The sequence below is a fragment of the Phoca vitulina genome, unplaced genomic scaffold (genome assembly GCF_004348235.1).
Source record: "Phoca vitulina isolate PV1807 unplaced genomic scaffold, GSC_HSeal_1.0 scaffold7, whole genome shotgun sequence".
Lineage (NCBI taxonomy): Eukaryota > Metazoa > Chordata > Mammalia > Carnivora > Phocidae > Phoca > Phoca vitulina.
The window spans coordinates 1,018,324-1,040,933 of record NW_022589710.1 but is presented as its reverse complement, the minus strand read 5'-3'; the positions used below and the strand labels follow the sequence as shown (position 1 = coordinate 1,040,933).

Sequence of the window (22,610 nt, the reverse complement as noted above, 5' to 3'; positions counted from 1 at the left end):
AAAACTATGTGTTTTATTATTTATTTATTTATTTTTTTTTTAAAGATTTTATTTATTTATTTGCGAGAGAGAGAATGAGAGACAGAGAGCACGAGAGGGAAGAGGGCAGAGGGAGAAGCAGACCCCCCGCTGAGCAGGGAGCCCGATGCGGGACTCGATCCCGGGACTCCAGGATCATGACCCGAGCCGAAGGCAGTCGCTCAACCAACTGAGCCACCCAGGCGCCCCAGGATGACTATAATTTTTTAAAAGGAAAACAAGAGTTGGGGAGGATGTGGAGAAATTGAAACCCAGGTATGTTACTGGTGAGAATATACAGTGATGCCTTTGCTGGAAAACAGTCTGGTGATTCCTCAAGAAGTTAAACATAGAACTGCCTTACCATGACCCAGCAATTCCATTCCTAGGTATACGCCCTGAAGTATCAAAAACAGGGACTCAAGGGGCACCTGGGTGGCTCAGTCATTAAGCGTCTGCCTTTGGCTCAGGTCATGATCCCAGAGTCCTGGGATCGAGCTCCACATCGGGCTCCCTGCTAGGCAGGAAGCCTGCTTCTCCTCCTCCCCCTCGCCCTGCTTGTGTTCCCTCTCTTGCTGTGTCTCTCTCTGTCAAATAAATAAATAAAATCTTAAAAAAAAAAAAAACAGGGACTCAAACAGACACTTGCACATCAATGTTCACAATATTAATGAAGCATTACTCACAACAGCCAAAAGGTGGAAACCACACAAGTGTCCATCAACAGATGAATGGATAAACAATGTGCTATACCCATATAGTGGAATATTATTCAGCCACAAAAAGGAATGAAGTTCTGATACATCCCACAACATGAAGAAAACTTGGAAACATGCTAAGTGAAATGAACCAGGCGTAAAAGGATAAATATTGGGACGCTTGGGTTATTCAGTCAGTTAAGCATCTGCCTTCAGCTCAGGTCATGATCCCAGGGTCCTGGGATTGAGCCCCAGGTTGGGCTCCCTGCTCAGCATGGAGTCTGATTCTCCCTCTCCCTCTGCCCCTCCACCTGTTCCTTCTCTCTCTCTCTCTCTCAAATAAATTTATCCGAGAGAGAGTGAGAGAGATATTTATTCGAGAGAGGGGGTAAGAGAGTGTGTGCACATGAGTGGGGTGAGGGGCAGGAGAGAGGGGGAAGCAGACTCCATGCTGAGCAGGGAGCCAGACGTGGAGCTCAAACTGAGCTGAAGGCAGATGCTTAACAGACTGAGTCACCCAGGTGCCCCAAAATAAAATCTTTTTTGTAAAAAGGACAAATATTGTATGATTCTGCTTATATGAAATATCTAGAATAGTCAAATTCATAGAGAAAGTAGATTAGAAGTTAGCATGGACTGGGAGAAGGAGAGAATTGGAGTTATTGCTTAATGAGTACAGAATTTGTTTGAGGGGGTGAAAAATTCTGGAACTAGAGGTGATGATTGCACAACATTGTGATGACACAGTTTTAAAAAGAATACCACACAGGGGCTCCTGCATGGCTCAGTCAGTTAAGAATCCCACTCTTGGGGCGCCTGGGTGGCTCAGTCGTTAAGCGTCTGCCTTCGGCTCAGGTCATGATCCTAGGGTCCTGGGATCGAGCCCCGCATCGGGCTCCCTGCTCGGCGGGAAGCCTGCTTCTCCCTCTCCCCCTCCCCCTTCTTGTGTTCCCTCCCTCGCTGTTTTTTCTTTCTTCAAAAAAAAAAAATTTTAAAAAAAAAAAAAAAAAAAGAATCCCACTCTTGATTTTGGCTCAGGTCATGATCTCAGGGTTGTGAGATAGAGCCCTGCATCAGGGTCTGTGCTCAGTCCAGAGTCTGCTTGTCCCTCTCCCTCTGCTTCTACACCTGCTTGTGTTCATGTGCTCTCTCTCTCTCTAAAATAAATAAAATCTTAAAAAAAAAAAAAAGAATACCACATAGACGCAAGTGCCCTTAAGCACCACCTCCTATAAGGAAGAATATCTACATACCTTATTTGGAATTCTTCTGTAAAGAAGAGTTGTTTCTACTCCACCATTCGGTTATGTTTTTAATCATTTATCTATATCAGTATAGACACATCTATATTTATTTTACACTTTGGATTTTAACCTAATACCACACTATTTTATTGCTCTAATTATTCCATTTGGCTATTGGGGAACTCTTTCAGGTTGACTCCTCCAACCCTTTAAAACTTCTTTCCTTTCTGGTAACACAAATGCTCCAGACTTATTTTGTGTCAGACATTACTCCAGGGATCCTTGGTTGCTTTTATTGGAGAATGGTATTTTGAAACCAAAATCTGAGCACAAGGTGTGACCATTCCTACAGGGATGTCATTGCTTCTAGGCCCTCTCAGTGGACAGCCTAGGTAATATATGTATGTATACAAATTCATGTATACACACATTTCTGTCATTGTTTCTTTTTATCTACATATGTGTTAAGTTAAACATGAGTTCATACTGATGTCTCCAATTCTAACCATTACCACAGCATTCATTCTAGGCTTTCCTTCTTGCTTTCTTCCTGTCTTCTTTCTGACAGTGAGAACCCTGGATCCCAACATCCATTATACATTTATTTATTAAATCAACCCCAGTATACATATAAACTGGTTTCAGAATTGTTAACCCATATACCCCATGAGAAGTAAATTTACCAGCTAGAGTGCAGTGTTTATATACAGTATGTGAACCTTTTTCAACACTTGATATTTGACTATGGACTGGATATTAGTTGATACTGAAGGATTATTGTTAATTTTTTAGATATGATTATGGCCTTGTGATTATGTAAGAAAATGTCCATATTTTTAAGAGATGCTTTCTGAGATATGTAGAGATGGAATGATGTCTGGAAGTTTCTTTTCTTTTTTTTTTTTTTTTAAAGATTTTATTTATTTGTCAGAGAGAGAGCACAAGCAGGGGGAGTGGCAGGCAGAGCAGGCTCCCTGCTGAGCAAGGAGCCCGATGCAGGACTCGATCCCAGGACCCTGGGATCACGACCTGAGCTGAAGGCAGACGCTTAACCGGTTGAGCCAGCCAGGCATCCCTGGAAGTTTCTTTAAAATATTTCAGCAAAGGGGCACCTGGGTGGCTCAGTTGGTTAAGCGTCTGACTCTATCTCGGCTCAGGTCTTGATCTTAGGGATGTGAGTTCAAGCCCCACATTGGGCCCCACACTGGGCATAGAGCCAAATAAATAAATAAATAAATAAATAAATAAATAAATAAAATTCAGCAAAGAAGACAAAAGAAATGGGGAAAGAATAAATAAAGCAATATGACAAAATCTTGATAATTGTAGAATTAGGGTAATGATTCTGGCATGTGGGAGTCATTATATTCCTCTGCTTTTGAGTATGTTTGAAATTCTTCATTTTGCAAAATGTTTTATTATTGTAAATTATATTTATTTTTGGTAGGCAAATTATTTAGTGAAAATTCAAAAGTTATCAAAGGATATACAATGAAAAATTAGTCTTCCTTTACCCCCTGTTCCTAGCCACTAAATCCTCATTTCCAAAGGCATTAATAGTGTTGCTTCTTGCTTATCTTCCCATAGATCATTTATATATTTAGAAATATATGTATATATTCCATTTTCACACACACCCAAATAGTAGCATTCTTTATATTCTGTTCTATACCTTTTTTCAAAAGCATTTTTATAACTTCAGAATTACAGAGGAGTACATAGAATTTCTGTTTACTTTAGTCCAGATTCTCCAAATGTTAGCATTGACCACATTTGCTTTGTTATTCTCTCTCTATTATTATTTTTTTCTGTTCCATTTGAGGATAATTTGCAGGCATAATGCCTCATTACTCCTAAATATTTCAGTGTATATTTCCCATAAACAAGGACATTTTCTCCCATAAACACAGTACCATTATCAAAATCAAGAAACTAACAGTGATATGGTACTATTAACTAATCTAGAAACCTTATTCAAATTTCATCAGTTGTTCCACAAATGTCCTTTATAGAAAAAGAAAAAAAATTGGTTTTTTTTCTGTCCAGAATCACATATTGCATTAAAAAAAATAGTTGTCCATTAAAAAAAATTAAAACAGAAGTTTATAAATTGGGAAGTGAAAGCCTACTGCCCCTGATCTTATTCCCTGAAGACAAACATGGTTGACAGCCTTTATATAAATCCTTCTAGAATTTCTTTCAATGCATATACCAATACACATATACGTTATACACCTTTAAACAAAAATATGATGTACATAATATCTACAATTTGTTTCTAGTTAATATTTCATTTTTTATACATCATTCTTTTTAAAGTTTGCATGTTTTGATTAATTGTACTTTATTTAATAAATCCCATATTGATGGACACATAGTGTTTTCAAATTTTAACTATTACAAAAACAAGCTGTATTTATTTATTAGAGAGAGAGAGCAAGAGTAAGGGGGGGGGAAGGGAGAGGGACAAGTAGATTGCCCACTCAGCATGGAGCCTGACATGGGGCTTGATCTCACGACCCTGAGATCATGACTTGAGCTGAAATCAAGAGTGGGACGCTTAACAACTGAGCCACCCAGGCACCCCTAAGCACTATTGCTTTCTTTTAGTCCCTCTTTATTCCCTGCTTTGATTAATAGCCTCCTAACTGCTCCCTGCCTCTAGATTTGCCCAACTCCATTTCATCCTACCACTGCTGCCAGATCCATTCACTCTTCTTTTTTTTTTTTTTTAAAGATTTTATTTATTTGACAGAGAGACACAGCGAGGAAGGGAACGCAAGCAGGGGGAGTGGGAGAGGGAGAAGCAGGCTTCCCATTGAGCAGGGAGCCCGATGTGGGGCTGGATCCCAGGACCCTAGGATCATGACCTGAGCCGAAGGCAGACGCTTAACAACTGAGCCACCCAGGCGCCCCTATTCACTCTTCTGCTTAAAACGGCCCAACACTTTCAAGACCATTTATTGAGCATGGCACTCAAGCTCTTCATGATCTACATTTCTCTTTGTATCTCTCAGTGTTTGGTCACCATGCACTTCAGTCTCATTGAATTTAAATCACACTCTCTTCACCTGTGTGCCTTTGTGCAAACTGTTTCCTTTGCTTGGCGTATCATCCTCATTAACTTTTATTCATCCTTCCAGACTCAGCTCAGAAATCACTTTCTCCAGGGGCACCTGAATGGCTCAGTCAGTTAAGTGTCTGCTTTCAGCTCAGGTCATGATCCCAGGGCCTGGAATCGAGTCCCGTGTCTGGCTCTCTGCTCAGCGGGGAGCCTGCTTCTCCCTCTCCCTCTGCCTGCCACTCCCCCTCTTGTGCTCACTCTGTCAAATAAATAAATAAAATCTTAAAAAAAAAAAAAAAAGAAAAGAAATCACTTTCTCCAGATGCCTATTCTGGCCTGCCCACAGAGTGGAGCTCCCAGAGCATCCTTTGCATATCTCTATGATGGCCCCTGCCTCACTGTTTTATAATTGTTCACTTCTTTCTCTCTCTCCAACCAGACTGGGAATATATATATATATATTCACTTTGGGATTACTATTCTAGCCACTGGAGATATAACAAGGAAAAAGATAAAATTTTGGCTCTCATGCAGATTGTGTTCCCCGGGGTTCTAGGTTGGCGTTGTATCTAAGCTCCTACTGTATCCCAGGCGCAGAGCTACATGGGGATAGGGGGGAGGTACAAAGACATAAGAGATATTATTTATCCCTTTAAAGAGCCTGTGACCTAACAATGGAATCCATATATATATACAACTACAACTACACACACCGCAAAGCAGAATATGTGATCATTTCAGAAACATTAATTTACCCAGTCAACAAATAATTGAGTACCAACTGTATATGGTAACAGATATGGCTCTTACCTTCAAAGCACTTACAGTATAGTAGGAGAAAAAGACACTTTAAAAAATCTCACAAAAAAATATATAGCCATTAAGTACATTACTGTAATAAAAGACAAAACACCAGGAACTATCAGAGCATGTAATTTGGGAAGGCTTCCCTGAGGAAGTACGGAGTGCTGTGGCAATACAGAGAAAAGAGAGGTCAGGTTAATTCGGACAGATTTCCAGATGAACAGATATTTGAATGAGCTTAAAACAATGTGAAAGTTTCATCCTGCAGAGGTGGAGGGGCGGGGAATTCCAGGCAGAAGGAAAGCATCAGTAAAGATATCAATGTGGGAAAGTACAGGGTGGTCCAGTGTGATTGAAGGGGAAGAGTGAATGGGACATAAAAAGGAATGGGGAGGAAAAGAGGAGGTTATGAGGAAAAGCTGGAAAGATGGATTGAATCTTCTATACAAGAGTTCAGACTTTATTTTATAAACTAGTGGTTCCCTCAAACAATAAGCAGATCCACTGAATTAGAATCTCAGAGAGAATTTGGTGGGTGAAATGAAGATAGGCCATTGCATGAAGTTGCCACCAGAGTACCATAGGAGAAGGTCTACCTGAGAAATTGAGCACTTCCCCTGTGCCAAATGTATATTTCCTGGGGTAATTGTGATGCTCCCTCAGCCAGCCATAGGGACCCCTGCTTTACACAATGGAGAACCATCAGAGGCTTTTGGGCAGGAGAGAAACATGATCAACCCCATATTTTATAATTTTGGGGACAGAATGAATGGATGGAAAGTCACAGGCAGGGAGATTAGTTGGTAGCCTATTGCAGTGGGACAGGAAAGAGTTAAGGATTTCTGGAATAGGGCAACAGCTATGGGATAAGAAGACAGTCATGAGACAGTTTTCAGAGGTGGAACCAACAGGACTTTGTGACCAGTTGGATATGGGGCTACAAAGGGAAAGGGAGGGAAAAAAGATGAAGGTCTCAGGCCTGGGTGATTAAGACCATGATGCTATGATAGCAAGATGCTATAGCCATGGCTGCAAATGGGAACACAGGAGAGAAGAACAGCTTTGTCTGGGGAGCTGAGAGGAGTTTGGTTTTGAAACCAATGACTGGTATGACCTAATGGGGCTAAAACCAGGGCTCAGAGCTGGGTCCTCTATTCTCACTCGAAGCACGCTTTCGAATATATGAATTGTAATTTTTTGGAAGTTTTCTTCTGCTCCTTCCATCATCCATGTTTTTTATTGTCTATGGCTTTCATGCTAGAGCTTTCCTCAATTGTCCAGTGATCCTTTGTTGGGGAGTCCAAGTAACTAAGCTACGGACTTCAGGAGGAAAGAGAAACACCTAAGGTGCTTGTATTATGCAGTGGGGAAACAGAACCAGTAGGGGACAATGGATGAATGGATGGTTGGTTGGATGGAGATAGAGGTATACCTGGTTTTATTGCACTTTGCTTTATTGCACTTCACAGATACTGCATTTTTTACAAATTGAAGATTTGTGAGAACCCTGGTGCCATTTTTTCCAACAGCATTTGCTCACTTGGTGTCTCCCTGTCACATTTTGGTAATTCTCGTAATACTCTAATTTTTTCATTATTATTATTTGTTATGGTGATCTGTGATCAGTGATCTTTAATATTACTATTATAGTTGTTTGGGGGCGTTACGAACAGCCCCCATATTAAATGGCAAACTTAAATGTTGTGTGTGTTCTGACTGCTCTACTGACCAGCCATTCCTTCTTCTTTCTACCTCTCCTTGGGCCTCCCTATTCCTTGAGACACAATAGTATTTAAATAAAGCCAGTTAGTAACCTTATCATGGCGTCTAAGTGTTCAAGGGAAAGCAAGAGTTGCACATCTCTCACTTTATTATTTTTTTATTTTGAGAGAGAGAGAGAGAGAGAGAGAGAGAGCAAGCAGGAGGCAGGGGCAGAGGGAGAGGGAGAATCTTGAGCAGGCTCCATGCCCAGCTGGAGCCTGACACAGGGCTTGATCTCAGGACCCTGAGATCATGACCTGAGCTGAAATTGAGTCAGATGCTTATCTCACTGAGCCACCCAGATGCCCCAAACATATCTCTCACTTTAAATCAAAAGCTAGAAATGATTAAGCCTAAGTGAGGAACACATGTCAAAAGCCAATATAGGCTGAAAGGTAGGCCTCTTATGTCAAACACTTAGCCAAGTTGTGACTTCAAAGAAGAGTTCTTTTTATTTTTTTTAAGATCTCATTTATTTATTTTACAGAGAGAGAGAGAGAGAGAACAAGCAGGGGGAGTGGCAGGCAGAGAGAGAGGGAGAAGCAGGCTCCCCGCAGAGCAGGGAGCCCAATGCAGGGCTCCATCCCAGGACTCTGTGATCATGACCTGAGCCGAAGGCAGACCCCCAACCAACTGAGCCACCCAGGCGCCCCCAAAGAAGAGTTCTTGAAATGAAAAGCGCTACTCCAGTGAACACGGAAATGATAAGAAAGCAAAATAGCCTTATTGCTGTTAGTGTTAGTGGTCTGGATAGATCAAACCAGTCACAACATTCCCACAAACCAAAGCCTAAGCCAGAGCAAGGCCCTAACTCTCTTCAATTTTTGAAGGCTGAGAGAGGTGAAGAAGCTGCAGAAGAAAAGTTTACAGCTAGAAGAAGTTGGTTGATGAGGTTTAAGGAAAAAAGCCATCTCGATAACATAAAAGTGCAAGGCAAAGCAGCAAGTGCTGATATAGAAGCTGCAGCGTGTTACCCAGAAGATCTAGCTAAGATAATTAAAGGTAGCTACAATAAAGAACAAATTTTTGATGTAGGTGAAACAGCCTTATACTGGAAGAAGATGCCATCTAGGACTTTCATAGCTAGAGAGCATAATATGGTACAGAGAAATCCTTTGTGAAAAGATGAGTCAATCAATGTGGCAAACTTCATTGTTGCCTTATTTTAAGAAATTGCTGCAGCCACCCCAGCATTCAGCAACCACAGCCCTGATCAGTCAACAACCATCAACATCAAGGCAAGACTCTCCACCAACAAAAAAGATTATGACTTGCTGAAAGCTCAGATGATGGTTAGCATTTTTTTAGCAATAAAGTATTTTATAATTAAGGTATGTACATTGCTTTTTTTAGACATTATGCTGTTGCACATAATAGGCTGCAATATAGTGTTAACATAACTTTTATATGCACTAAGAAACCAAAAAATTCATTTGACTTGCTTTATTGCAGTATTTGCTTTACTGGAACCGAACCTGCAGTATCTCTGAGCTTTGAATGCATAGATATAGGTAGAGGTCGAAATAGAGACAGAGACAGAAACAGAGATAGAGATAGAGATAAATTGGCTCATGCAATTATGGAGGGTGAGAAATTCCACAATCTGCTATTTGCAAACTGGAGACCCAAGCAAGCTGGTAGTGTAATTCATTGAGTCCAAAGGCCTGAGAATCATGGGAGGCAATGGTTAAAATCCAATCCAAAGGCTAGAGAAGATGAGAAGATGAGATGTCCCAGCTCCAGCAGGCAGATTTAAAACAGGCAAATAAGGACAAATTCCTCTGTTCTCTGCCTTTTGTCCTATTCAGGCCCCTAACAGATTGGATGATGCTCACTCACATTGGGGAGAGCAACTTACTTTACTGAGTTTACTGATTCAAATGCTAATCTCATCCAGAAACTACCCTCACGAACAGACCCAGAAATAATATTTAATCTGGACACCCTGTGTCTAGTCAAGTTGACACATAGAATTAATCATCACAGTGCATGAGGTCTTTGAAGGCAGGTCTTTGCTCACCATTATATTCCTAGCACAGTAAATAGTTGATCAGATTGGCTGAACAGGTTAATAAAATTCTAGTTACATATAATCCAATTTCTATTAGAATTTCTTTCTCTATTAGTCTAATAAATTGTGTAGTATTGGAAATTTCCTAAAAGACACATTTTCTTTTAGGGATTTTATATTCTGTATCAGTGACCTCCACACGGTAGCCTGGCAAAAGTTGCAAGTGATGAGATCCATAAATTTTCACCTACCTAGACTTTTGTATTTCCTTCCTAACTTTGCATTTCTAGTATAGGAGATCATAGTTAATTATCATGGTTTGGTGAGAAAGAGGAAAGAACAAATAAAGCTATATTTTTAAAAATTAGTCTTAAGGAGAATAATTAAAGGCATAGCTATCACCAGATTAGCCACTATAGGTTTTGGTATCCTCACAATTAGGATATTCTTGGACTCAGGGCCCAGAAGGGGTTATTCTTTGTAAAATCCTCCTTTGGAATTTAGAATTTAGATTTTCAACAATTGGCAGTAAATGATTAAAATTTATTTTGAAAATATTCCTTTATTCTTCTGACTCAATATGCAATGACTATTGAATGAATACGTATTTATGAATTCATTAAAAAGCAAAATTCAACTGAGTAAATTTGAAGACCTAGTTGGCTTTATTTAGCAATTCATGAATCAGGCAGCATCCCATTTAGGGAGTGGAAAGGGGCTCCATGGAGCTATACAAAGTGGAAGTCCTTTATAGACAGTTGGAGACACAAAAAGGAATTTTCTAATGAAGAGTGGATTATTTCAGCCAGGTCACCTTCCTCTGGGGGAAGGGCAGGGGGTCTATCAGGAAGATTACCTCACTAGTGCTGATCAAGTAATACCAGATTGGTTAAAGGTCACATTTCTGGGAGAGGCTGAAAATGCAATTAGATTAGATAAAAAGCCTTGGTTTGCTGACATAGGGCTTAGCACAAGTGACTCTATTTTGAGCCTGTTGTCGCTATTTTTTTTTCTTTAACAAATTCTTCCTATGTGCCAAGCCCTGCTTTAGGCATTAGGGATATAATGGTAAAGAAGCAAGCCAAGTTTTATTTGTTTGTTTGAATGAAAAAATTTAAATATATACAAGCCAAGTTACTCCTATCTACCCACCATCCATCTTAAATAATATTAACTCATAGTTGGCCTTCTTTCATTAATGACCTACCTTTCTATCCCTCCCCCTATATTATTATTTTTTTTTAAAGATTTTTTTATTTATTTATTTGAGAGAGAGAGAATGAGAGACAGAGAGCATGAGAGGGAGGAGGGTCAGAGGGAGGAGCAGACTCCCTGCCGAGCAGGGAGCCCGATGCGGGACTCGATCCAGGGACTCCAGGATCATGACCTGAGCCGAAGGCAGTTGCTTAACCAACTGAGCCACCCAGGCGCCCCCTCCCCCTATATTATTTTGAAGTAAGTCCAAGATGTCATATTATTTCATCCATATATATATATTGGCATATATCTCTAAAAGAGAAGTATTCTTTTTTTTAATATTTATTTATTTCAGAGAGAGAGATAGCGAGAGAGAGCACAAGCAGTGGGGAGAAGGAGAAGCAGGCTCCCCACTGAGCAGGAAGCTCGGCAGAGAGCCTGATGAGGGGCTCATTGTGGGGCTTGACATGGGGCTCAATCCCAGGACCCTGGGATCATGACCTGAGCCAAAGGCAGATGCGTAACCCACTGAGCCACCCAGGTGCCCCTAAAAGAGAAGTATTCTTTAACCATAACCATAACCCACCTAAAAACAAAACAAAACAAAAATTCAATAATCTGGAGCTTACATTCTAACAGGAGAGACAAACAAAGAACAAACAAGCAAACAAACACATGACGTTAAGCAGTGATGGTAAAAATTAGGTGCATTGGGTGGTCAGAGCAACCCTCTGTGAGGAGGCAACGTTTACTGAGGAAACATGCATAACATGACAGAACAAAGGGTGTGACTGTCTAGAGGAAGTGTTCCTGAGAGGCCCTACCTAGTACAAAGGCCTGAGGCAGAGCTCGGCATTCAAAGAATAGTGAGAAGGCCTGTGAGTCTGGTAGTACTAAGTGGAAGGAAGAGCAGAAGAATATAAATTTGGAGTGCCCAATGGGAACATGATAAAGATGACTTCAGATCTGATTCTTATGTATAATGGACAGCCATTGAAGGGTTTTGAGCAGGGAATGACATGACCTGATTTATGATTATAAAGGATCATTCTGGCTGCTGTGTTGAGAACAGTTTGGAGGAGGACATTTGTCACAAAATAAGTATGGAAATGGGGAGACCAATTAAAAAGCTACCGCAATAGTCCAGGGGATTGCTGAGGGTGAGATGGTGAACTAGGGTGGTAGCAGTGGAGATGTTAAGAAGTGATTCATTTCTAGATAAGAGTAAATCTACAGCTAACAGGATTGACTGACAAGACATTTTTAGGGCATGTGAGAGACCAAAGTCAAGGTTGACTTCAGGGTATTTGGCCTGACCAACTATTTGCCATTTCCTAAAGTGGGAAATACTGGAAGAAGGGTGGGTTTGGAGGTACATGAAGATACTAGACATACTAAGTTTGAGGTTCCTATTAAATATCCAAGCAGAGACATCAATTAGAAAGCTAACTCTAGAGTTTATGAGCAAGATGAGGGCTGAATCTAAATATTTGGGAAATATCAGTGTATAGATGTTTCTGAAGGTCATAAGACTGGATGAGATCACCCAGTCAGGGAGGTTAGAGAAGAGGAGAGGTTGGGAAGAAAAAAGATCCAGCCGAGGAGCCTGAGAAGAGGCCAGTGAGTAAGTGGGAAGTCAGGAAAGTGGATGTTCAGGAGCCATGCAGCTGTGAGACCTGTAAGATGAAGACTGAGAAATGGTCACAAGATTGTACTATGTGGTGGCTATTGGTGACTTGACAAGAATGGATTCAGTGGAGTGATGGGGATGAGAGCTTAAGTGTAGTGGGTTCAAGCATGAATGGAGGTGAAGAAGTAAAAACAAGGGATCAAAGAAGTTGGGTGGCAGCTGAAAAGGAATGTAGAGCAAAGGGAAATTGTTAAGGGTTTTTCTTTTCTTTCTTTCTTTCTTTCTTTCTTTCTTTCTTTCTTTCTTTCTTTTTCTTTCTTTCTTTCTTTCTTTCTTTCTTTCTTTCTTTCTTTCTTTCTTTCTTTTATTTTCTTTTCTTTTTTTATGAGAAGTATTACAGCATGTTTGTTTGCTGATAGGAATAATCCCCTAAAGAGTGAAAAACTGATGATGCAGGAGAGAGGGGAATAATTTTAGGAGCAAAGTCCCTGAGTAGGTGAGTTGGTCTGGGAAGCTGGTGCACAAGTCAGGAAGGTACATAGGAGCAGGCACAGCACATCCATTTCTATGGGAGAGAAGACAGAGTATGTGGGGGCAGCTTCAGGCAGACTGACAGAGTTAGTGGTTGGAGGATGTGGAAGTTCTCTTTGCCTTTCTGTTTTCTCCATGAAACAATAGGCAAGGACATCAACTGCAAGAGAGGATTTGGGGGATGGTATTTGCAGAGAAGAGAATGAAAGCGAGTGGAAGAGAGTCAGTTGACTGCAGGACAGTGGCAGGAATGCCAGACATTGTTGGGGGCCTGGTTGAGGTCTGTCTTCCATATGAAATGATCGTCGAAGTCAAACCTTTGATTGTGTTTTTCTCCTCCATCTATAGTCCAGCTTCTCTCCAAGCACTGAGGACTACATCTTACTACAATTAATGCACACATCAGTCCATCAGCTATTATTTAATTTATTTATTATGCATTAATGTACATTACCATTCATTCAATCAATCAATCAATCATAGTTATTGAGTTCCAGGCACCATTTTTAGTACTGGGGTTACAGCAGTGAACAAAATAAATCTCTAATTTCAGGGAACTTATTTTCCATATCCTAAAAGATATGAGCCTTTATCTTTGGTAAACATAAATCCGCAGTGAAAACCAAGTAGGAACTGGAAGTTTTACTCAGAATTTGAGTCACCTAAATGCTTAGAAAAAAATACCAAGGTCCTGAGACAGATTTGGCCCAGCAAAGGAATTAAGGACACGCAGCTACCTCAGGAAATGCACCTTTATTTCTTTCCCACTAGTGCTGGGCTAGCTCCCTGGAATCCAGCCAAGTGCAGCAGACAGAGGAGTAATCTGCTGGAATTTTTGTCTCTAGTGTCAGGGCAAGGATTCATCATTATCTCCAGAAGAGCATGAATTAATTGACCATCATAACAAAACAGGATCCGCTCCATCCAAATTCTCAGGACTGCATAAACCCTAGAAGATACAACTTCCTTTGAACTTACGAGTATGTCCAAAATGCAAACAGAGCATACACTAAAAAGGGCTTATTATCTAACTATATCTCCTCATTTCATCTTCTTTTCTTTCTGACCTGTTCTGGCTTTTTCTTTTTTATTTCTTTCCTCTTTGCTCACTACTTTTCATCTGCTTTCCATTTTGAATGAAATAAAGGGTCCCAGAACCATTAGCTCAGGAAACCACTGTTTGACTGTTTGACCATAGGCAGTGGTCATTGTGACTTTAGGAAGAAAGCTGGCTTTAATTAAAACCAGGGTTTTCTCTGACTCTGGGCATGTAGGTGCAAGTAGAAGAACAGAACGGGAGCATGGCATGGACTGTGAGTTTCTTCCAGGAAGAGATTTGGGTCCTCTCTTTGTGATCTCAGACTTCACAGCTCTGTTAGAAAGAACAAGAATAAAGTGTCTATTGGGTCCCCAAAGGAAAAAAAAAAAAAGAATGGAGTAAATGAGCTTTGTGCTCTATTCCTCTGCATTAACAGATACTTCTCAGCTGTTGTTTCAAAAAGGAAATATATATGGGAGCATGACTGTTTTTGTTCAATATATACAAGTGGCGTGTTCCTGTGCCGTATCTTTCTTTGTGCAGTAGGTGTCAGCCTCATACAGCCTTTCTCTTGCTAAGTCCATATTCATACGAAAACAACCCTCTTACCCACCCTTTCTGTAGTTAAAATAATCATTTTCTCCCCATCTTAAGCGTGCAAATCAACAATAAACAGTCACGCAGATACTGGAAATAGAGTTGTACTGACGCAGTTGGAAAATGGCCAAACCGAGGACTATGTGAAGGGGGTGACAAATGTTGGAGGGGAGGGCAGATTAAGTCCTGTGGGTCTCACTGAACAGATGTTAAGTGTTGGCATCAAGGTGGCTCTCTAAAAGGCACAGTTATGACACCAACTCAAGAAGATGTGGACATGGCCCTGACGAAAGGCTTTCTGTTTCCCTCAGGTGAAAGAAGTTGAGATATCAGCAAGTAGCTATAGTGTCCTGGGAAAAGCTCTCCAAGTGTAAACTATTGGCATCCCACTTGCCCAGAAATAGATTGTCTTGTCTTTGACCTCAGGTAAGACGCTTCTCCAAGGCTCAGCTTCTTAATCTTCATAATAGGCAAAGTAACTGCCTTGTCTACCCAAAGTATTTAATAAAGGGGAAAAAAAAAACCCTGAGCTATTGGGCATAAAACAGTTTGTAGATTGTAAAGCAGCACTATTTAAATGTAGAAAGTAGAATAAAAGATATAAAGGCAAATGTAGAATAGAGTTATGAGTAAAAAATAATTCAGTGTTCAAAATTTCAATAAGAAACTTCAGTTAATCATTTCTGTAGATTTTTTTCAGCATATTACATCAAGACTTTTGTACTCTCTTGTGTTCAGTGTGAGTCATATGGAATTTTGACACCCCTAGGGTTTATTTCACAAAAAGATTCCAACCTGAAGAGAACCATAAAATATGAATAAATGGTCCTGTTGAAAGAGGGAAGAGTCCTTAGTACTAAGTACTAAGTATTTTAGTGGTGTGCTTAGTACCACTACATCCCACGAATGTGTTTGATTTCCGTAATCCTCCTTAACTTTTTTTTTTTTAAAGATTTTATTTATTCATTTGACAGAGAGAGACACAGCGAGAGAGGGAACAGAAGCAGGGGGAGTGAGAGAGGGAGAAGCAGGCTTCCCGCCAAGCAGGGAGCCCAATGTGGGGCTCGATCCCAGGACCCCGGGATCATGACCTGAGCCGAAGGCAGATGCTTAATGACTGAGCCACCCAGGCACCCCTCCTTAACTTCTTAATCATAAATTCAGCTGGCTAAAGCCTGCCATTTTGTGGTCAGTTTGCACATTCATGTTTTATCTCATATTAAATCTACATCAGTTAAATTAGAAATATAAGTATTACTGAAAGAACTCATATTTGAGAAGGAGAAAGATTATTTGTTTTATACCTTAATGTTGAAATTTGGGCAGAAGTCTTCAAATCGTATTGTTTAAAAATGAATCCATCAAATTTTTCCTCAATGCTTTGTCCTTCTGGAAAGGCCAGAGGCAACTCAAAATTGCCATGACTCATTCCCTCCCGTGGAGTTTTGTGCCATATATTTCCTTACTTGTCTGCTCTTTTTATTAAAAATCCTATTTATTTATTTATTTATTTATTTTGCTGAGGCTTTCAATTTGCTGTATCTCAAAGAAGAGGTTGAACTCCCAACCTTTGAAACTTCTTAATACTTGCTGAGTGGTTAAGGGGCAAAGTGGAAATACTGTGGATTGGACTTTATCTTATGTGGAAAGTCTTTGCTACAATAGCTCAACCATCCCTATTTTAAGCAATTAAGTATTTATTTTCCTTAAAATCTGAAGTCTTTTGGAACATTTTCCAAAAAGTGAGGACAAATTTCTGTACTTACTGGTCAGCTTGGGGACCTTTATTTTTTAGACCCACTTTAAAATCAAGTACTTTTGTGGGGCACCTGGGTGGCTCAGTCATTTAAGCATCTGCCTTTGGCTTGGGTCATGGTCCCAGGGTCTTGGGATCGAGCCCCACATTGGGCTTCCTGCTCAGCGGGAAGCCTGCTTCTCCCTCCCCCTCTCTCACTGTGTCTCTCTCTGTCAAATAAATAAATAAAATCTTAAAATAAATAAATAAAATCAAGTGCTTTTGCATAATTTATTTAATACAGATTCAAAATAATTTTATTTTAGATTTATAGTGTGGTCTGCTATATTGCTTTTTGCTGTTTCTCAAAGTACTTTACAAATATAATAGATATCATTGCTGTCACCATAAGGCAGCAGTTCCTGGGTAAAATTCTTCAGGGAAGCCAAGACACAATACCAATATGGTAATAAGTTGGCCATCTCTGAACATCAACAATCTGCTTTATGGTCAGAAAGGTGCTGAAAGCTCCCCATTCCTTGCCCGGCTGTCTCTCAAATAATTTATCTATGCAAAACATAATTTAGAAGCTGTGAAAAGTTCCATTCTACAGATTTTGTGTCATTCTGTCCTGGGTCTAAGGTGGGAGTCATTTTTGTCCTGTCTTAGCTAACACTAAATAAGAGCTGTGAACAGTAAGTCTACCACCTCTTTCTGGTGATTCTGTTTCACCTATGCCCTTCACAGCTCACATTTATGCTAAATGAACCTCTTTTCCATTATTCTTAATTCTTTCCATTCCCCTCCCCCCAGCCGTGCATTTCCTACTTTCAGAAACTTGAAGACAAGGTCCTTACAAACTTCTCTCCTGTATCCTCAAATGATCCGGACACAAATATTTTAGCACAGTCACCAGTGTATTTCTGATGGCATTAAAGTGTCTGCACAACCGGTCCTGTATTTATAAAGCTCACAAACGCTGTATGACCTGTAACGCTATACCAGCTAATGAACTCTCCCAGAACAGTTGACATGGAAGGATTTTACTTCCACTTCTCACAAGGAGAAAGATGAAAAATGAGAGACAATTACAAAGCAGAATATTTTAATCCATCTTCTCGGTGATCTTTGGGGGCTGTGTGCTAATATTTAAATTGAAGAGGAGGGAGGAGACGGACTGAGGATGGAGACACCGAGGAGGTGGGGGGCGGAGCTAGCTCAGCACATAAAACCCCATGCTAAAAGGGAAGCACAATCGTGTGTGCCAGAGTCACTCTCCCATAACCTAGAGAGATGGGGCAGTCTGTGCCGTGAGGACGGAGCTTGGAAGAAAGAAAACAAGGACAGGAAAACAAACGAGACATAAGAGGACATCTGGAAAAAGCAGAAGGCAGAAGACAGGGAGGGGAAAACAAACCCACAGCAGGTGGAGACAAGATCTAGAGCAAACCGGTCTGGTCCACAGTTGTTTTTCTGGAAGAGAAGAAAGTACCGGAGGATTGCCTGTTTTCCCTTCAGTTAATGAAAACTCTTATCTTCATCAAAAAGAAAAGGCTCAGGGAAGGTAAAGACAATCTTTGTTTTCTTAGGGGCAGAGCTGAGTGAAACCCAGACTATCTTTGAAGCGTCTAAAATAAGCCACTGCCTGGTACACATTGCAGAACCATCCTGGTCTCTGAAGATCTACATCCCCTTCAGGAAAATTCCAGCCGGAGTAGCTGGTACAGTTCTATTTTTATATTTAAATATCTATGTCTCTTTTTTCCCCCCTTTTAACAATCCTTTCCTTGTTCGTAAGCCCGAGTGACAAGAAAGTATCTATACGGAATAGGAATATTTTCAGTTTTCTCTTTTTATCTGACTGAGTCTTTAAGAGGGTAGGAGTGGTCCTTATTTCAGAAAAGGGCATTTCAATTTGAAAGACAGTCTCTTAAAATATATTTACACCCACACGTATTTAGAAAGAGAGTACCTTTCGGAGGTGGAAATCCTATGAGAAAGATGGAAAAAGGAGCCAGGCACCGAAACAACACTGAAAAGAACCACCCAGGTGGGAGCGAGTCGGAGGCCGGCCCCGAGTCTGGTTCTGGAGGGGGCGGAGTAGCCCTGAAGAAAGAGATTGGATTGGTCAGTGCTTGTGGTATCATTGTAGGTGAGTGCAATTACTTTTCCCACCCACCACTCCTTCCCTTCTCCGGTGGTCCTCTTGTGGAAACTTAGCCCCTTGAAAGTGCTATTTTTGCTTCCTACTCCCCAAGAAAAGAATTGTCATTCCCCTGTGCTGTAACCCATCCCCCACTGGTCAAGTTTGAGGGGTCTAGGAAGCTGTGTATGTCATTCATCTCTTCCTTCAAACCAGGCTGAGCAGTTCTGTCCAGTGTTCATGGAATGGAGCAGATAGGGCTCACACACGTGGCTGATGGTCAGCATTGCCTGGAAGCTTGTTGAAAATATAGGTCTCCTGGCTCCACACTTGAAGGCTCTGATTGCATTGGCTTACAGTGGGGCTAGGGAACCTGAATTTCTAGCAAGGTTTCATGCAGCCATCTCTTTAGCGGGCTGTGGACAGGCTTTTGAGACCTACTTAGTAGATAGTCTGTTGGTTTATGTCCTGAGAAACTGTGGGCCTCGGGGATGTGTAATAACAAAAATAGCTATGACAGCAGTGGTAATGCCTTGCCCCTCTGTAGCTTTTTCATCTTACACAGCACTCTCTCTTTGTAAAGTAGGTGGCGACAGTGCTGTTATTCCCATTTCACAGATGAGGAAATAAATCATGGAAGAAAAGGAGAGATGAGATGGATTGTGCCTCTCCCTAAACATAGAGTTTGCAGTTTCTCTGGTTGCCTAGCAAGTCCGCCCATCTCTTAACGTTCATGGAAGACCTTATGAGGTTCTCAAAGGGAAATAGGAGTAACTAGAATGACTAGAATGTGGAGTCAAGGAGAAACTGATGGGTAAAATGTGTCCCAGCTGGAAGACTTCGAAGCTGGGGGGCCCGAGTGTACCTGAGAGTGCCAGTGCAGGCCATGCCACCCCCCTAATCCCAGTCTGCTGGGCAGAGGGTCCCAAATATGGTTCCATCTCTAGACAACATATCTTCCTCTTTCCTGAGAGGCCCTGGAGATGGATGGGCAATGGCTCATTACTGTCCTTACTTCAGAGGGTGAGCGTTTCTTCTGCTGTTTTTGGTAGAGGCTTTACCCTCTTCCCAGAGAAAGGGGCATGGGATGGTCAGGCCAGATATATTTGTGTCATCTCTCCAGAGTTCCTTTTGAGGGCTTATTATGTCCTGTTGCCCACGAATCAGTGTCTCTGGATGAGCCCATGTTATATGCAGCAGCACAGAGGCATTTTGGCACCCGAGTGATAGTGACACTGGAGAACACCCTTGAAATCAAATAAAATCAGTACAGTATTCAGATAATCCTCTTCACCTCTACGCCCAGACTTCAGTGATCATGTTATCTCCACTCTGTTTTCAAAATGGAATCCCGTTTTATTTAATTCTCTGGCTCTGGGAAATTTTCCAGGCATCTACAGTTATAATGTTATTTTTAAAATTACAGTCATGATCTGAATCTCTTATTACCTTTTCTTTGCTTCTCCTTTATCTCAGTTGCTCTAAAAAATGAGATCAGCAGAGTATTCAATATGTACAGCACATGCCAATTTAAGATCTATAAATAGCCCAAAGCCTGTTACCTCTTTTACCAGTTTGACTGATAGGATTAAGCATTTTCCTCCCTTTGGGAAGGTTCTGATTCATACACAGATGTGCACACCCACATGCGCTTAAGCACGATCAAACTTCCTTCCTGCCTCAGCCTTGCTCACCCACCCCTGTTCATGTGCAGGTATTCAAGGGTAGAGAATATTTTCCTATATACTGAGGCTGTTCTTGGCTCTTTCTTCAACAGTTTAATAAATGTTGAAAAAATACAATCTCAGATGGGTGAATGTTACTACTGATTTGTCCACAACCTTGTGGATTGCGCTTCAGTGTGAGAATAGTCCCAGTATTCCCATTGACAATACAGTGACAAGAATAGTAACTCTGTGGTGAAGAGAGATCCCAAATAGGTGATTTCAGAGAAATCAGGATGTTTTTCCAAAGTGTGAGAATCTTTGTAGAGTTAAGAGGCACTGTGCTACCACCACTTAAGCTAGGGTGAGGCACAGATTTTCACCTTTAGGATGATAGGGGGCAAAATCCTTTCTGCTTCCCCACCTGCATGGCTGTTGAATTTCAGATGTGCTGAGCAGCTGCCCTGTCCTCTTCTAGAGGGGTTTCTGAGTGAATGATAGTGATTCAAGTCTTTTCAAGACCAAATGCAAAAATAGAAATGGCATTTTCCATGCAGAATTCAGTGATCTTCCAACACTGTGGAAGAGAGAAAATTAGAAGGCAAAAAGAGAAAGGAAATTTCCTAAGTGGGTCAGGTGATGCGGTATGGGAAAGTAGCATTTGCCCCAAATCCATCTATCTCATACCCAACTTACTTAGAGGGATAAGTTAAACTATGCGTTTTGCACAAGCTCATAAAATTTCATTGACAGTCATCACTGATGATCTAAATAAGGAATAACAGAATGGCAGGTGTTACAGGAATATAGAATGAACTAATAGAAACCCATGCCCTAGAGTTATTTATGATCTGATTGAGGAGATGAAATTCATATACATTAAACAAAGAACATTAAAAAATAATGATATGGTTGAGTTGTGTAGGAGCTGAATGAGGGCAAAGTTAAGGTGAATGGTGGGAAGCATAAGGAGAGAGAAGTTCTCACCAAGCACTAGATTAAGAAACATCTTGAAGGATATGGGAAAAGATAGAATAGAGCAGGTGATTCTGGGAGATTTCATAGGTAAAAGAATAACAACTAAACGGTTATTTCCTTGAGAAAAAAAAAAAATGTATCTTCTACATCTTTGAATCTTTGGTACTTAGCCTGACATGGAACAGTAACTCAAATGATTATTGTACTTAATTGGCTCTTGGACAAAAATCTGAATATGGTAGTAATAAGAAGTGTTTATCTGAAGGACTGTTGGGAACCTGGCTTGAAAAATCTTTAAGAAAGGAATAATTTCATCAGCCTAGACAATTAGGTTGGGCCATTTTAATTTTTTTTTTTAAGTAAGCTCTACACCCAGCGTGGGGCTCGAACTCACAATCCTGAAATCAAGAGTTGCACGCTGCACTGACTGAGCTAGACAGACACTCCAGGCCATTTTAATTTTTTAACATCACCTTTGCCCTAATCTAACCAGACTATTGCTCTTCATGTACTTGGCTAAGGAAATCTGTTGGCAACAGATGAACTTAGATTTCACCATGAATGTGCAGTCCCCGCAAAATCTAAAGAGAGTATGATGGAGCAGCAAAATTTTTTAAAAAAATATTTTATTTATTTATTTGAGAGAGAGAGAGAGCACAACAGGGAGGAGGGGCAGAGGGAGAGGGAGAAGCAGGGAGCCCGATGCGGAGCTCGATCCCAGGACCCTGGGATCATGACCTGAGCCGAAGACAGACGCTTAACGGACTGAGCCACCCAGGTTCCCCATGGAGCAGCAAAATTTATCAATTAATGATACCTAAGCTACTGTTAAGAGCTATCATTATTTTTTTAAGATTTTATTTTTTAAGCAATCTCTCCACCCGACGTGGAGCTCAAACCTACAATCTTGAGATCAAGAGTTGCACGCTCCACAGACTAAGCCAGCCAGGTGCCCCAAAAGCTGTCATTATTAAGCACTTATTATATGCCAGAAACTTGTGCAATTACCCAACATCAGTATCCTGTTTATCTCTCACAATACCCTTTCTCACTTATTATCCCTTCCTCCAGATAAGGAAATAGAGGCTGAGAGGAATAAGCAACTTTTTGAAGTTCACACTGCTAAAAAGTCTTGAAGGCAAGATTCAAACCTAGAGCTTGTCTGAATCCTGAATTGAGCTTTTAAGCATTCTTCTCTACTATTTCTATTTTTTATGTCCTAAAGGGATGGTTTCCTTTAGACTCTGGGCAGAGGTCCTTATTTGTTTTTACAGATGAAGCACTTAGTGGTATGTTCCCAGCAAAGAAGTGTACAGGGGAGCTGAGCAATCAGCTGGGAGTAGAAGGTAACATTCCCGGTACAATTGCAGTCACACTGGGGGGGCAGCCTGAGGTTGGCTCAGCTACTACAGGATCTGGTCAGCACAGACCATGCTCCTATTAACTGTCCCACATGCACACCTTTCCTCTATGGACCAGAGTTTTCCCCAGCCATG

The 22,610-nt window shown here is 40.9% G+C and overlaps 2 protein-coding genes across 7 annotated transcripts in view; one reads left to right on the top strand and one right to left on the bottom strand.

Annotated features, from left to right (window-relative positions):
• Window positions 1–18,380, bottom strand: part of RNF212B (ring finger protein 212B) — a 60,533-nt gene extending 42,153 nt beyond the window's left edge. For all 4 annotated transcript variants that reach the window (XM_032404752.1, XM_032404754.1, XM_032404755.1 and 1 more), the window contains exon 1: window positions 18,302–18,380. The gene's annotated coding sequence lies outside the window, so the exon portion shown is untranslated. The remainder of the gene's footprint in view (window positions 1–18,301) is intronic.
• SLC7A8 (solute carrier family 7 member 8) overlaps window positions 17,552–22,610 on the top strand; it is a 49,328-nt gene continuing 44,269 nt past the window's right edge. Inside the window, exons 1-2 of one of the 3 annotated variants that reach the window (XM_032404748.1) lie at window positions 17,552–17,893; window positions 18,291–18,481. In XM_032404748.1, the coding sequence (XP_032260639.1) occupies window positions 18,322–18,481 (160 nt within the window). In that variant the 5' untranslated portion in view covers window positions 17,552–17,893; window positions 18,291–18,321. Of the gene's footprint in view, window positions 18,482–22,610 lie in introns of all 3 variants that reach the window. The other 2 variants (XM_032404747.1, XM_032404749.1) reach the window with 2 other exon arrangements.